The sequence below is a fragment of the Opisthocomus hoazin genome, chromosome 4, assembly GCF_030867145.1.
Source record: "Opisthocomus hoazin isolate bOpiHoa1 chromosome 4, bOpiHoa1.hap1, whole genome shotgun sequence".
In the NCBI taxonomy this organism is placed as follows: Eukaryota; Metazoa; Chordata; class Aves; order Opisthocomiformes; family Opisthocomidae; genus Opisthocomus; species Opisthocomus hoazin.
This window is the reverse complement of record NC_134417.1, coordinates 32,463,226-32,480,146: the sequence shown is the minus strand read 5'-3', so window position 1 is coordinate 32,480,146 and position 16,921 is coordinate 32,463,226. Positions and strand designations below refer to the sequence as shown.

General features: G+C 46.3%; 1 protein-coding gene across 1 annotated transcript; it reads right to left on the bottom strand.

The window, feature by feature from the left end:
* Positions 1-633: 633 nt before the first annotated feature.
* On the bottom strand, positions 634-13,797 carry IGFBP3 (insulin like growth factor binding protein 3). Its single transcript, XM_009939665.2, has 4 exons — positions 13,416-13,797; positions 10,256-10,485; positions 7,478-7,597; positions 634-1,160 (listed from the first exon to the last, which is right to left on the bottom strand). Exons 1-4 carry the CDS (start codon positions 13,795-13,797, stop codon positions 1,035-1,037), a joined length of 858 nt encoding a protein of 285 aa, XP_009937967.2. The 3' UTR covers positions 634-1,034.
* Positions 13,798-16,921: the final 3,124 nt, after the last annotated feature.

Below are 16,921 nucleotides of genomic sequence, written 5' to 3'. Positions count from 1 at the left end.
TTCATGAATATTCCGTATTAGCATGACCAGGAAACAGAGGAAACTTAAGCCCTGTTGCACAAACTGAAGCAAAGGGCAGAGAGAAGAATGCTTTACCAAGAGCTTCAGTGCAACTGTTGTCCTCTCCAGTGGCATAATTCAGTGATGGGTACATTAGAAATACCAATGAAATCAAATAATTAAAAAAATTTTAAAAATATTATCTTTGTAGTTACTTCAAATAACCAAACTTAATCTCTTCTGGAAACACTTCCTTCGCTCCACAAATTCACTTCTATCATCTAGGATAGGTCAGTGTGTATGCATATGGATCTATACATATTTGTAAATCGTTCCATACCCTTACTTTCTCTTTGCATACAGAAGTATACACTAGAATTAATGTGTAGCATTTGGTATTCACATGTTACATTTAAATAAAGTTTATTAAAAAACAATTATATTAAATACAGACTAACAGAATATTCATAATATATTTTACAGAAAAAATAGCAATGTCTTTATTTTAGAAATACGTTTCTCTAAAAAGTTCTTTGAGATTTTTATAAAACTTTTTACCCGTGAAGATAAGTTTCCCGTCAGACCTGTAAAAAAAGCTTAACCTTTAAAACCTTGTGGGGTTCAGTGTTTCGGTTTTTTTTTTTTTTCCGCTTTAATACTTTTACAAGCTTACAATCTATAAATTCTTTAAAATAGAAAACAGTATCCTTCGGGATCAAATTGGTCACAGGCCGTTCTTTAAAAAGTCAGTGGAGACTCCCTGAATCCGTTCCGAAGTGCCTTTTGTTCTTCAACCTCTCTCTGGGTATCAATAGTGCAGGTTCACGTGGGAATTCAGAGCTCCCTACAGGTCCCGTAGGAAGCCCGAGGCGTGCGGGTGGTGGGGCGCCGCCGCAGCAGCGTCCGCAGGGCTGCGGCTCCCCATGCGCCGCAGGAGGCAGAGCTCGCCGCTCCGCGCGCAACACAGTCCGCAGGGTGTGCCCAGCCCCTCCAAGGCCTCTGCGAGGTCCAGCGGCCACGCTGGCGCCCAGCCCTCATTTGCTTTCCAAGTTATAGCAGTGGACGTCTCCTTTTCCCTTCCCATCATAGCCGGGAAGTGGCTGTCCGTATTTATCCACACACCAGCAGTAACCTCTCTTTCGGCCTTTGGATGGGCGACACTGAAACAGAATAAAAGACCAAATTCACATCATTTTCGTTTTCTCTGCTCTTAGCATTACGTAGCAGGGATTCCTGCTCATCTGACTGCTGCACTTCCATATCCTGGCCACATCCGACAGAATCAAACAGAATATTTATTACAATATTTATTACAAAGTACTACAATAAAAGCTTACCTCCTCCACCTATCAACCTCTTTGGGTCTAATTACTCCTTGATAAAACTGCTCTGAGAACTACCAGAAAACGGCCTTATGAACTACTCCCCGTTACATTAGGCAGCACAGTTGCCACCTTTGAACACTGGGACTACTTACAACAGTACGGGCTGATGACTGGGACCCATCTTTGGAAAAGAAAGTTAATGGATTTGTTCTATGCTAAAGCACGAAGTCTGGCAAAGACAGCCATTGCAGAAATAAACGCCCTTGGCTTGCATCTGTTTGCTGGAGGAATTTCAATAGCATAGTTGACATTTATTAACAGATACACAATCCTTCTATAATGGAGTTATCACTTCAACTGCTAGGTGTACTAGAACTTTACACGTATATTTTCCTACAAATGAGGTTGCTTATATACCAGTCTGTAACCTATGTCAGCTTTAGAAGTTGCCTGGTGGCGTTTTCCAGCAGCACTGACCAACCAGAAACTACCACTAGACAAGCAATGACACTGAACTTCTTTAGAAACAGTAAGGCAGTAAAAACACATTATAAAGTCTAGTATGGAATATATAAGTAATGCTCTCTCCAGGCAACCAAGAATGGTAAAAACTAGACCAAAGGAGATGACATGCTGCAGGCTGCACTCAGTATGCAACCCTGGACACCATTATGTACTGTGAACCTCTGGGGCCCCAGAAGATTTTCACCCACTCGGAAGACGTGTCTACCAAGACACACATTATCTCACTAGGTTTGCCATGGTCAACCTCATCATCGAGACATAGTCTCCATGTGAGCTCAGGTTCTGAGATTTGGTGACAAAGGATGAGTTGCAAATGCTAACAGAGGTGGCTGCTTAGTCAGGACAGACTTCTCAAGGAGGTAGCTAGCTTTTCAAAGACTGAGGTTTCAGCTGTTGCATTGCCAACACGAAGAATAGGCTAGACTGAAGCCACTTATGGCCCTCAACACTGTAAAGGCTATAATGCAAGCAGAGCAAATGCTGCCCCTGAGATCACACTCACAGCAATTCAAGTACTTCAGAGGTTCACGCTGGTAGAAGTCAAGTAAACTTTGTCGCTACCGCTCAACTGCTTGTTCACCAGAGTGTAATAGGCATGCGCCCATCTCCCATGTGGGTATGGCAGCAGCTCACAAAGCTAAGCATCTTTTCCATCTGTAGGTACACAAGGAAACTTCAAACAACTGTTGGCCTTCACATGCTGCCCAAAGTGCCTGACCCTTTCAACGTCTAGTTTAGGTCCTCAGGCAAAAGGGTGGTATTCTGGACAGAACTGTGAACACGGGTCACTGCTGCCACAGCCTGCACCTGCACATTGGCTCTTGAGCCCAATTTGTGGCAGCATGGAACAGGGTAGATAGTCTTCACTAGCAACTTGTGAAAGAGATGACAGCAGATCAACATTAGACACAAGTTTCTTAACAAGTTTCCATCTTGTTTATTTTATTTTAAAGTAAATGAAGTAATGTTAATCACCATTAATTGCTAAGTAATCTATCCTCGTGATATATTTGAGTAACAAGCCCAACGCAGAAATAATAGAACGCCTTCTCTTCTCTGAATTTGCAGTCCTTCTGCATTAGCCCCATGCAAAAGGACGGCAGCAGGATGACAAGATCAAGCTTAAAAGTACATATCAGGTTTTAGGAGAGGGCAAAGAAGTTCAAACCTACTGAGAGAACATCTACATTAACAATTTGCTGAACCACAAGGTTAACTGCATTTGAATTCTAGTTACCTGTTCAGCTGGTTCACTGTACTACATCTTTAAACACAAGTTTTACAACTTCTGTTTATTGTCTCCAAAGGCTGACTAGGGCTTGCACGTATTCTCCAGGATTTCCATGAAGGGCTGCTCAAAGTCCACTGACGTCAATGGGAAATTTTCCTTCAATTTTGGTGGCAGCTGGACTGGACTCTAGCTTAAGTGGTATTAACATTCAGTGACTTAAAACTCTTGGTGCTCAAAACTGAGGAATTCCTAAACAACAGTCTTTGCACAATTTAAATTTTACAGAAAAGGGAAACTGAGGCAGCAGTTCTTGAGTTGTTTTTCCCAAGACAGCAGGCATAGATGGGGCCCAAATTAGAGCACAGGGCTTCTGGCTGCCAGCCTGGTGCTCTGGCAACAAAACTACACTTCTGCTAACAATAGTAACACAGGGTCCCCTTTTAGAAGTGCTATATGAAGTATGTTACACAACTCTCGCTGATTCACAGGCTTGCATCACTCTCAAAACAAATGATCAATTAAAGTTATCTCATGTTGTTGGAGGTTCTGATTGCCTTTTACAGTTGCATAATCAATTTTTGGAATTAACTACAACATGAAGTTAGTCTGCAGGAACACCTTCCCTACTACTATTATTTTTTTAATTTCTTCTAGACAACACGTTTGGAAAATGAAACGCTTAAATCATTCTACAGCTGAAATAACGCTCTGTGAGGAAACAATTCACCTTATCCAATCTGCAATTTTGTACTACCCGCTCAGCCATGCTGTCAATCATAAAGCACTTCTGATTCAAGTGATGCTTTTATCCTGAAGCAGCTAGCTTGCACTCCCGACAGAAGTGGTGGACAGTTCATATGGGGAAAAAAAAAAAATATATAATTATGCACTGTTCTGAATTTTGTACTCCACATACATTTCAAGGCTCTGCCCAGCTCTTCTGTATGATTTCAGAAGTCCAAAAAGATGGAAGTGTACCCAAGCGGTGGAGCCAGTAATTACTTCTGATAGAAACACCAGCTGCCAGCTTCCATGCCACCTGCCTCTCTCCCTTCCACAAAGAAGGGCCGCAGAGGCATGCACGGGGCACAGCAAAGCATATGGTATCCCACCGAATTCCTGGTCAGCCCAGAGGTCTCCGTGGAGCTACATCTGTGGTCTCCTGCAACAGACTGCAGACAGCATTGACATATACCTCGGGCCGTTCTGGCTCCCGCCAAGCCCAGCTCTGTTTTCAGTGGAACGACGCCAGCTCACATTTATGGGAGTATCTGGCAATTCTAGTAATTGCCCCATATAATAATTCTAATTTCATCAAAACCTTTTATTTTTCCATGCTTGCAGCAGGAATGCGCTTGTATCAACCTATTACATGTAAATATACCTACATACCACGGTTGACTAGTACAACCTTACACGTGTGATTTATTAACACAAAGAACCCAAAATTTTAATAGGTCTGATTTTAAGAAAGTTTACATGTAAACACAAGGTGCAAAATATTTTTCGTGTTATACCCTGACAGATAAAAATTTATGTTCTTAAAATTGTTTCGCATATGCAAATTACTCCCTAACGTTGTTCCTGAAAAGTCAGTTTCTAGATATCCACAAAAGTCTTTGAACGTGTCTGGAAGAGAAGCTGACCAGGAAAGCGCAATATACTAACATGTGAAGCGTCTCCTGAATGAGTTTTAATGTTTGCCAGGGTGATCATAATTTATCATATTCCTACCATCACACACCTATATATCTTATCATCCTAGACAGTGGTTTTGGCAGCTGTTTCCAGAATTAAAAATGCCTAGCTCATACTCATTTTTCGATGGATTTACTGTCTCTTTCCTATTTATTCTGCATTTTGTTGTCACAACAGAATATATTTGAATTACTGATTGAATGCTGCTAATAATAACAATGAAGGAAATTAATCAAATAGCCTAGCATTCTGTTAATGAGATTAGACACCTGCTGACAGTGCCTAAAATATCAGACCTACACGTTGATGCTCCAGAAAGCAAACCAAACACATGCAACACACAACTGTCACATTGCCTTGCAGACAGTGAATTCAGTCTGGACAGGACTCGATCACTTCTCAAACTGATGCTTTTTTTCTAGGAGTTAATTCTACAATGGCAACTCAAATACATTATTTTTGGCTTGCATTTTGTTTGCGTGAGAAGCAGCCTGCGTCCGTAAGCCCTACTTGTAGAGGCCTGTTCCAGGGTTGACTGAGGTTCATTTACAGGAGAAGCACTCCAGCTGCATTTCATGGAGAATATTTGCTCACATGGACTTCATTTGTGGGCATCTCCTACAAGATCCCGAGTTATCTCAAACTACCATTGAAACTACTGGACCTGTGTAAATTGGCACGGCGCTTGACAAGGCTGGCCAGGTATGAAAGTGCCCCTTCATCCTTTATGTTTGCTGACTGGATGGGCTGTTGCATATAGTGCAGGAACCTTTCCTAAATCAGTCTGAAAGTCTCCAGGCAGCACAGACACTACACAGAGAGCAGAAGTGTGTCTTTGCTCCATACCAACACCTTATCCTCATAAATCAACTTCTATGGACAAAGACTAGGTCAGTGTATTATCTGCCTTTCCCACTTTTTTCCTCCATATTTCCTTTTTCTCTGCCCCAGTAGCAGAACTATGACTGTGCTTTAAAGTACAGTCATCCTTTAAAGTAAGGAACTTTAATACGTGCTTACTGTGGATCTGATTTACTACATGCACATGCCAGTGACGGTGTGCAAACCACCACCTTTTTGACGACGAAGCAAAAACCTCAGAGTCTGAAGACAGATGAAAGGAAGATCTACTAAACAAAGTAAACACCAATCTGTGGTCTTCTGTAATATCTAGAGAAGGAAAAGGGCTACAGTACGCTTGCGTGCCTTGCATGCAGTTCAGTGATGTGCTGTTCTAGAGTAGCTAAGAAATGGTTTTAAGGCACAGGCACAAAATACAGTCGTAGCCTCACTCCACTTGAGCAGTTGGACGCATTTTCTGAACAAACGCAGACCGAGGTGTGAACATTGCTCTCTGCTAGTTTACATGCAGCGGGACATGAATGACATGGGCTTCTCAAAATTCCAGACAACAAAAAGAAACTCTGTCCCCGCTTCGGAGCTGCCACCACCTGCTCGGGAAAAGCCGTGTAGCATAGACAAGCCCAGCAGCACACACCGAAGGTCAAACCGCGCAGTCGATGCTGGGCTGATGGCAGAAGGGGAGGCTGGAAACCTCACCCCTACTGCAAACGCCCCACCTGACACTGCCAGCTTAACGCAGAGCTCCAGGGAATACCCGAAAGGGAAAGACTGTTTCTAAGAAAGCTGGAAGCCAAAAAATGGAGAGATACCATTCCTAAAATAAGGCCGCCTGGCTGGAGGCTGGCCTCTCACTTCCCAGCAATGAACTGCATTAGCTAGTAACACACAGTCAGACGCTCTTTTGGTTACCAGAGATGGAGAGGCTGACTCATGTAAACCCAAATGGGAGAGATAAGATGGTCCACAAACAAAATCTGTCCTTACAGACGGTCTGCCTTGAGGCAAGGCTTAAAGAAACTTTTGAATTCAGGAAATTTTGGAATCGTACCAAGAAACGCATTTGGTGGCAGGTCTCTAACTAAACACTGGAATTAGACAGGATGCGCACACTAAGCAAAGAACCCGGTACCTCTTGCACTCCCCCAAGTTCCTGAATGAGCTTCAAGGGCAGCACTGGACACAGAATGCTGCCGTAGCTCAACTCAACACAACTGAAGCATAAATACCTGCAGTCAGGTCTGCATTTTTCAAGTAAGGTGACAACCCCAGAACCAAAGAGGGCCGAGAAGCCATCCTTGCTGCAAAGTAACTATCTGATGTATCGCTTTCATGATAACATGACCTGGATTTTGGAAGTGATCTGTGTAGCATCTAAAGGACAGATATACGCCTTTCTCAAGTTGCCTTTTGTAATATGATCCAGTGCGGTTCTTCTAGGAACTCTCCAGCAGCTATTTACAATTCAAACCATTGATCTATTGCAGTCATATGGTGACTGCAACATTTAGCTCTGTGGGTTATTACAGAGGCACTGCTTTTTTTAAACCAAAGGGCATTAGTATCTAGGACATCAGCCAACCCATGTGTGATTAGGTATGAAGTTTCTCAAATGAATCTGTTGTCATGACCAACAGAAAATAAAAACACTGTCCCCACTTGACAAGGTTTAGCACTATCAGATCAGGTCCTAAAACTGGACATCAACTAGTTCCTCTCTGAAATGACACATAGTGCACCTTGTTGGCAAGATCCTTCAGCAAAGATGCAGAAAAGATGAACTACATTCATTGAAATGACGAAGACTTCATTGAAGTGATGAAGACTCTGTACTTACTTGCTTTTTCTTGTAGAAGCCCTTCTTGTCACAATTTGGAATATGAAAACCCCTGGGACTCAAGACATTCAGGACCTTTAGGTGGTTTAAAGTGTCTTCCATTTCTCTACGACAGGGACCCTGTTAACAAGCATGTTTTAGAAAACACAAATGAAATTTCATTCCCAGATGAAAGTTAATAACTCTTTAAAGGGCAAGAAGCACAAGCGCAAACAAATCCATTAAAACAAAGGGCTGGCTGGATATGTCAAAAGGCAGACCATTCACAGATAAAATTCTGACTTTCTGCTTTATTCAGGTTAAACCCATTTCTAAACACTGAAGCCCCTATGCTATGCTGAGGCACAGATCAGCATTTCCAGTTGAAATAACAGCCACATATACCTATGAGAAGGCTCAACCAGTATGTGAATCAATCATACATAACATAATTTAGGTTTGGAAAAGCTGGCCTTGCACTGAGTGGGAAATGAAGGAGGCAGGCAACTGGAAATACACCGCTTGGTAGACTTTTCCTTAATCCCATTCAATTTTTGTGATTCTGCTGGATTTGAAAGCTTAAATGAAATGGATTTAATTGAAAACACGTAGTTTGGCATAATGAATTTGTATATACAAAAATACTGCAACTTTGGACAACAACTCCCAATTTCAGCTGGACTAAACGGATGCATCCACGCAAAGGAATGGTTGCATGCAACATTCTCATTAGGTAAGTATGTCACTTTTTGCCTCACTTTCTCCATCTGCAAAAGGCTGACAACAACGTAGCAAGGATTAGCTCTAGGACAACGAGCCAAAAAGAACTTCCAGCAGCACTTCTAAGACCTCAAACGCCAACTAATTATTTCTCATTGCAGCCCTTCAGGGTAGGGAGTAAAGCATTATGAGCCCCACTCTGCAGTCAGAAAACCAGGAGCAGAGGAGTTCACATTTTGCCAGAGGCCAAGAAGGCAGTCCGTGTCAGCAGTTGGATCAGGATTCAAGAGTCACAGCCTACAAACTCTGGGCTTAGCCGCGCTCCTGTCTGGGCACATTACTGACTCAGTCCACCAGCCTGATTCTTCAGCAGAGACCCGAAAAAATTCCTTTGCATGGTTGCATGGGTTTAAAATGTTTAAGTTGCTGTATCAACACAAAGACTCATTAGGTGCAATTTTTAATTAGTGAAGCAATGACATTTATACTTCCAAGTGGTAATATTAATAGCTTGCTCATGTGAAGTGGCTTTCATGTCAGTGTCTGAAAGCATACAGACTCCACAGTTCTACTGGAGTTTAAAATTGATCTTTTGGGTTTGCAAAGACCTTCCTTGCTGCTTTCATATGTTTTCTTTCAGTATTGATCTCACAAGCTGTAAACACATGCTTTAAATTGCTGCTCTTATTAGCAGTTCCTTAAAAAAACAAAACTGCTCAGACACGCTGACTGCAAATCACACACATTTGAAGACTTAGTCCTCAGTTAGGCCTACAAAAAGACCAACAGCGTTTTTCTAATTATTATTTTGAAGCGGGATTCTAAAGTCGGAGAGATCAATATCAAGCGCTAACATGCAGACACAGCTAGAAGGGTGTTTGCTGACACAGGCACTTGTCCCTGATGGGACTTATTTCTGGTTCTTACAGACACCGGCAGCCTTGGTAAGCTGGTGTGCCTTTGCTCATGGGGCCCAAGCACCACGTAAGTGCAATGTTCATCACAGTTAATACCAGGACCCTATTTCTTCAGAGCTGCCAGAGCTCATTCTTTTACTGTCGGCAGTTTACTTCACGCTTTTGGGAGGAGGACACAGTGGAAGGCAGACACTGAAGTGTTTTTACTAGACAGCTGGAAATCAGTGACAAACTAAACACAGAGCTTCACCACCCTGGCTGTGTTAAGCTGGAGGCCGCGCTCTTGCTCTGTTCAGCCACAACTTTCCACTTCACACAGGTTTCAAAACCTTCTTCTGCAGATGGGAAGCCATGTCCGGTTTCACGACATGTTTTGATGAAACGCCAGAGTATCTGCAGACATATTTTTTAGGCCATCTGGCACAGGCACAAGCACAACCACTGGGTTATTAGCTGGGATGTACAGCAAGAGGAATTATTTTCCCCTCAGATTCACCACACCCCAGCTGCCCTGCAAATCCACTGGGCACAGTCAGTAGCAAGCAATGGCAGCTTGTGTGCCCCTGAGCCTTTGCATTCAGACAGTGGCACCAAACGACAACTGCAAGTGGAGGTGCCATCCAGCATGTCATACAAACGTCTGATCTGTCAAGATCCTAATCCTCAACCCAGGCCACATTTATCTCCCTTGATTTGCACCGTGGAGTGAGAGCACGGTGCCACCACACTGAATGTGAAGCATTGTTTTTTCCGTTACTGCAACCCAATAACGCTGTTTGCAACCATATTTAACAATGACACTATTAAACCTGTCCCAAGGCCGCTCACACAAACGTGTAGTAATTACAGGGGGGAACAAGAACTTTTGGTCTCTAAGAAAGAGCTTTGTGAAAATCATACTTGTATCAATGTAAATGTCATTGTGCTTGACCTCTGTGTTTCCTGAACGTGATCTGTTCAGTCTGCCGACTGTCTGAATTTGCAGAACCAGTAGTCTTACCAGTTAAACAGCCAAAATGCCCTAAATGGCTGCAACAATTGCCACCATTGAGTTCTTCGGTTTATTTATTTAGCGTGTCATATGCACAACGTGCATATACATACACACACGTGTGCACACTCACACACTGGGAAATGCCTTTCCATTCACAAAAGTACTTACATACTCAGTCTCTTGTTTGGATTCAGAAGAGAAATTCAGTGTATCTGTACTCTGCGAATCATATTCCACTTTGTAGCGCTGCGTGTTTTTGGCTTCCACTTTCCTGATGATATCTATTTTGATGTGTGGTGAATGAGATTTGGAATCTGGCACCCTGTGAGAGTTCAGGATGGCCTGATTTTCTATGCTGCTGGTACTCTGGTCTTCCTCTTCTGAATCACTGGAATTTCCTTCGAGAAGAACAAATGCAGGGGAGAAACAACGTTAATCAACTGCCAGCTGCGCCTCAAAGGGCAACAAACCACTAGATTAGCCTACGCACTTAGTTTTCCCTTACAAAATAGCGGTATGTAGGAGGACGAACAGCTTCGCATTCTGCACACGTCAGCACCTTTGGTGCTCAAGCGATGGCTTTTGTCACCGCAGCATCCCCGTGCCCCCATCACCCTCACAAGGTACCTGGTTGCCCGAAGGCCCGCTGCCCCGGGGGGTCCCCGGTCCCCGCCGCCCACGGGCGGCTTCACCCCCTGCAGCGAAACGCAGCCCTGCCGGATAATGTGCGGGGTGCACCCTGACACTCCGCCTTCCCCAGGAAGGCAGGGTCCTTTTTCTTTTTTTTTTTAAAAAAAGAGGCTTTAATACAATAAATTCTACCACACCGAGTTTAACGATTCTAGTTAGCTGCTTTCAGTGCTTTTTCTTTCTTAACCTTATTCAACATACAGAACAGGAAAGAAAATAATAATAGGATGTTTTCACCCTTCTGCTATTAAAATCAGAACCACTTCTAGGTGTACAAAACACCTTCTAAAGATAATGGGGAAAAAAATTCCATTCATTCCATAATGGTGCCAAACAACAAATATCTGCTTTCATTACGAGCTTCAAAAATATTTTCTCTTTAAACTACCAGCCACAAAAATACAGGAGAAGCACATTTTTCCAAAATACTGCATATGCCCAGTCTTCCTGTACCTTCTGAGGTATTTGTCTACGCTGCATTTCTCCCTCTTATGAGACTCCTGCAGTGTAACTGTAACTGGCTGCATTTCCTCCAGGGAAATGTTCATGTTCAGGATATTCCCATCAGCTAAGCAGCCAAGTCCCACTAGTCGCTGCCTTGGCTGCTGGCCACTTTTTTTTTTTTTAAAAAGAAAATCATATGAGGAGTGCACAATGACAAGCAGTGCAAAAGGAACATCCTGGAAATCTGTATTAAAATCATACTTGACGGCTCACTGAAAAACCACAAAAGCCAGGAAACTGAACGCTAAACCCAAAAGTCTACGTTCACGTAGCCCATCGAGTCCAAGTATTTCAACACAGGCAGCACAGTGGCACAGCCAACACACAGGAACAGGGGAGGAACACGACGAGGAGCAGCGATCCAAGTTAACATCCTGGAACCGGTGGTTTTCGTGCAGCCACTGCTGGCAATGGACATAATTGACCAGGAAAATGCAACTCCCAGTGCAAATGGATTAAGGAAGTTTAAGTCTTAAGTCTAAATTTCCTGGCTTTTGTGGGTTTAACTCAGACTCTCAGTGGTATTTGAACATTTTTTTTTGTGGTTTGATGTCCTGTTTTTAAACAGCAGTACTTTTTTTTTCCCCACATTCTCAATGAAGTGTGCAAGAAATGATACAATAAAACATTATAAACCTGAAATCTCCTAAATATAAATACTATGCCTGCTAGGTTTTCTGCAATCAGTCCAGTTCATCAGTTTGCCTCCTCTACCAAAAATAAGCAGAAAATATTCTTAGTGTGCACTAAATTCCCAGGCTGGTCATTTCAGTTTAGACAGACCATCGCATTTCAAGGGCGCTTCTTCCACTTCACTTTGGAACAGTCAGTAATGCCACATTTGAAACCGTAAAGCGCATTTGATTGATGAACTGTTTCACAAAACCTGCTGCCATGTTAGCTTTACACCCTCGTAAGAGAAACAAAACCACTACGAGAGTTACTTGCTCGCTTTTAAAAGACAGTAGAAGGGCTGGACGTGCATACTACTGACCCAACACTTCTGTGCCCAAAAACACTGACCCGGGAAGTAAGTCGGCGGCCCGCTGCAGCTGCTGTTAAGAAGCTGCTGCAACATACACCACCGATTTCTGGCCATTTCTGCAAACCAGGAGCGGCCAAGAGTGTAGCACGCGACGCAGGACCTGGCTGCATGCAAGGGAGGTGACACGCTCCTGCTCGGGGAGGGCGTGTTCCAGAGAGCATTGGGCTTGGAGCTGGAAGCGGAGCAGTCCCTGCAAGCAAGCAGGCGCTGCGTGCCTGTCATCCCGGGTGAGCACACTCCTTCCTTCTCACACCCCAGGCCTGTGCCATTCACTCCTCGAGCGTAAGCTGCGAGGGTCCCGCTCTGCCCTTTTTAAGGAATCAAAGCTCCTACCAATTTCAAAATCTGGAGCTCTCCCTCAGCTAAGAATGCAGAGACAGGAGCTCTGCATTTTGACTATTTAGGCTGAAAATGGTAAGATTTTTGGCAAAGTGCAGCTCTGTCTTCTCCTTCTCCAGCAGTCATTCAACAGAACCAACTCTCAAGACCGGAGCGGATGCCCCTCGTTCCCAGTTCACGCAAAGGGTGAAGGTTCACGTGATGGAGGAAGCTGCTCCATGTTCCAATGGGATTCCAACCTTCAGCGAGTGCCTCTGGACTCTCTCCCTCCATCAAACCGCCCTGGCTTGGGAGCAGCACATAAATAATCACCTTAAGGCATCTCCTGCTCCACTAGCAGCCAGCGAACAGGAGCACCGGTGCCGCTTCCTCTCATAAGGAGAGGCCAGCCAAAGAGTCCCAGCAACCTAGCGGGAAAGCCTTCTGCCTTTCTAAAACGCAAACAGCGGAAAGCCGTTTGACACACTTCTCTATTAAACAGATGTTAACATACTTGCTTGTTGGTCAGCAAACAGTTTAATGAAATGTTTGCACAGAGGGACTGCACTTTCTTGATCCGGATCCCCAGTTTCCCCGTCTTAAGTTTCCAAATGTGCACGCTAACAGAACTTTTTCCAGCCGCCCCTTCCTCCTCAAGCAGAACCAGCCCCGCTCTGTGAGCGCCTCGTTCGTCAGAGATGGAAGAGGTCGGGGAAAGCTTCGTTTCACCGAGGATTTATTCTCCCCCCTCCCCGCGGCGCAGCCCCTTACCTGCAGCCTGCGGTCCCGGCAGCAGGAAGGCCCGCAGCTTGCCGCCCGCCGTGGCGTTGGTGCAGAGCCCGCGGCCCCCCAGCAGCGCCTGCAGCGGCCGCGCCTCCTCCCGCCGCGGCTGGCAGCTGAGCCCGGCGCCGCAGCGCTCGGTGTAGATGCCGCAGGGCTGGCCCGGGCGCAGGGCGCAGGTGAGGCAACAGCCGCATCCGGGCTCCCGCACCCGCTCGGCGCAGTCGGGCTGCAGGGGCCTGCACTGCTGCAGCGCCCGCGCGTCGCAGGGCTCGCAGCGCACCACCGGCCCCGCCGCCGCCGCCGCCCGCCGCGACAGCAGCGCCAGCGCCGCCGCCGCCACTGCCCACAGCACGCCGGGCCGCGGCGCCATGGCAACGGGCAGGAGGCGCCCGGCGCGGGGCGGCGCCGCCGGCGCGGGGGCCGCGGGGAGAGGAGCCGCCGGCCGCCCCGCGTACCCCGGCGGCACGGGGCTGGGGTGGGGCCGCGCCGCCGGCACACCCGCGCCTGCCGGCCCTCTCCTCGGCCGCCGCCCCCGAGTCACATCAAGGCTGCGGGAGCTCGCCGGTAACAAAGGCAACTTTCTCCTTCGTTTACCCCCCCCCCCCCCCCTCCTCCCCGCAGAGCGCCTCGCTCACCGGGCCGGACGCTAACTTTTTTTTTTTTTGGCCACACACCACTCAGGTAAAACAAAAATTACAAAATAAAGCGCCTTGTAAAAGTAAAAAAAAAAAAAAAAAAAAAAATTTTAAAAAGCCAAGCCCAGCCGGTCTGAAGAAAACTTGGTCCGAAAAAGCTTCAGAAAATAAAGAAGGAGAAAGCGCGGAGGTGATGGGGGGAAACACGAAGCAAGCGCGTCTCCTCGCCCTCCCACCGCCGCGCCGCGCCCTCTGTCCCCGGCCCTCCCGGCCCGCCCTATATAGCGCCGCGCCGCCGGCCCGCCCCGCGCCATGAATAACGAGCGGCGCCGCGCGGCGGGGCAGCGCCGGCCCGCGCCGAATCCAGGTTTCGGTCGGGGGGGGGGGGGGGGCGGTTCTCAGAAATCAGCTGCCCCCACCGCGGGCTGCCCCTCTCCGGTCCGTTCCGAGCTCTGAAAGCTCTTCCCAACCGCAACATCCTCGTAAATCGAGGGAAAACCAAAAAGAAAAACCCGCAAAACCCTACCGCCAACCCGCCCCCAGGAGCGTAAGGCGACGTTCCCGCGCTCCCTCCGCGGCCGCGGCCGGTGCCTGCCCGGCGGACCCCGCTCCCCCCGCCGACGCGGCTCAGCTCCGAGGGTGTTTTTAGATAATTAGAATCACCTGCTCAGTTTGCCTCCGCTGTTCCTCCCGCAGCGGGTGACGCCTCTCAGGTACCATCCCGCAAGCGGCACCGCATACAGCAGGGTAAAACCCGCTTGATTTTATGTCTGAAGGAGAAGGTATAAGAGTAGATAGAGACTTCTCCTCGGGAAATTAAATTAAAGATGCGCTGGAAGAGAGATCACCCTTGCTCAGGGCCCGAATGGGTGGCGGCACCAAGGCTTTCCAGACTTCTTTTGTCCTCTTGCTCATTTTGTCAATTGACCAAAAGAGGTCGCAGGTTGTCCAGGACTGAATCAGCTACTCGCTAAATCTGAGAGCCCATCCACAAATGGCGAATTGATTCAGCACAATGTACGCACGTTTGGTTCAGGGCTGGGCTGTTCTGGTTTTTTTGGGTTTTTTGTGTTGTTTTTTTTTTTGGGGGGGGGGGACGGGACGGGGGACTATTGCAGGAAAACTTGCTGTCAATTTTTATTTTACTTTGGTTTTAATAACTGTTTACAGGTGATGAAGTCTGAAAATCTTTGGGATTGCCTGTCAGTGAGTATCAGTGGAGTGTGGCCAGCAGGTCGAGGGAGGTTCTCCTCCCCCTCTACTCTGCCCTAGTGAGGCCCCATCTGCAGCACTGTGTCCAGTTCTGGGCTCCCCATTTCAAGAAAGATGAGGAACTACTGGAGAGAGTCCAGCGGAGGGCTACGAGGATGATGAGGGGACTGGAACATCTCCCCTACAAGGAGAGGCTGAGGGAGCTGGGCTTGTTCAGCCTGAAGAAGAGAAGGCTGAGAGGGGACCTTAGAAATGCTTATAAATATCTGCAGGGTGGGTGTCAGGAGGATGGGGCCAGACTCTTTTCAGTGGTGCCCAGCGACAGGACAAGGGGCAATGGGCACAAACTGAAGCAGAGGAAGTTCCAGCTGAACATGAGGAAGAACTTCTTCCCTCTGAGGGTGACGGAGCCCTGGCACAGGCTGCCCAGGGAGGCTGTGGAGTCTCCTTCTCTGGAGATATTCAAGACCCGGCTGGACGCGGTCCTGTGCAGCCTGCTGTAGGTGACCCTGTTTTGGCAGGGGGGTTGGACTGGGTGACCCACAGAGGTCCCTTCCAACCTCGAACATTCTGTGATTCTGTGATCAGGAGAGCTCAAGTTGGGTCTAGCAGAAAGAGGAGGCCTCCTTCACCTCTGGTCCAGCAGTAACACAGTAGGGCAGCCCTGCACTCTGTACAGGCATCTTTTCAGCCAGGGCGAGATTTTAGAGCAGGCTGCTTTCAAATCTGGAACAATAATGCAGGGAAAACGCTGAGAGAAGATAAGTAAAATGGGGCAAAAGGAATTATGGGATGGAAGGAATGAAAGAGAGCAACCCTTTTCCTTCACCACAGTCACACACCTCTTCCATACGCACTCATACCAGTGCAACTTGTATTTCAAACTGTGGCATGAATGTTTTTCTCAAGCTGAAATTTGATTCCATCACAAAGACTTTTTTTTTTCTCTCTCTTTTGTCTGTTATAACATTCCACAAGCTTTGTGGTGCACCATTTTGAAGTCCTCTTAATACAAGCAGGTATTTGCAATGTCACCAAATAAAAGTGGTCTGCTTTTTCTTTTTTTTTTTAAAATACACAATTGGTGAACTCAGTATGTCATTTTAAATAGCATGAAACAAGGTTAATGCAACGTAAAGGTACTTGGAACAAAAAGCACTCCAAATGGAAAACTAGCAGTGCCGAAGATGTGGTGGAATCACCTTTGCAGTAAGAGCAGAAGGGCAGTGATGGGTCAGAGACCAAGGCAGCCTAGCAGCGTTTGCTACACGATTAGCTGTTTGCACTGCCTTAGCCGATGACAATGCATTGATATGAACGACAGAATCTGGTTCAAAGCCCTGCTTGGCAATCGGAAGACGGATACCAATGTGTCTGGAAAGTCAGATAAGAAATTTATAAAGAAAAAAAACCCCAAAAATCCCCAACATACACCTATAGCTAATGGCTGAATTACACTTATAGACCAAACCTCAGTAATATGGATGGAACTCTTCCATGCGGACAAGGCCAAGGGCTAAATATGCAAAGTAGCAATGCTTATAAAACTGTACCAGACCTGAACTTCCACATTTACACTTACTGTTTGTTCCAGAGGCTTTGCAAATTTTTTCTTGTTTATTCAGTCTTACTGGGAGGAGAGGGAGA

Excerpts from the sequence above, each read along its gene's own strand:
- IGFBP3 (XM_009939665.2), bottom strand. The coding sequence starts at position 13,797 with ATGGCGCCGCGGCCCGGCGTGCTGTGGGCAGTGGCGGCGGCGGCGCTG. Across the intron at positions 10,486-13,415 it reads GCCGGGACCGCAGGCTGCAG|GAAATTCCAGTGATTCAGAA; the intron begins GTAAGGGGCTGC and ends TTCTTCTCGAAG. Across the intron at positions 7,598-10,255 it reads CCAAACAAGAGACTGAGTAT|GGTCCCTGTCGTAGAGAAAT; the intron begins GTAAGTACTTTT and ends GCTTGTTAACAG.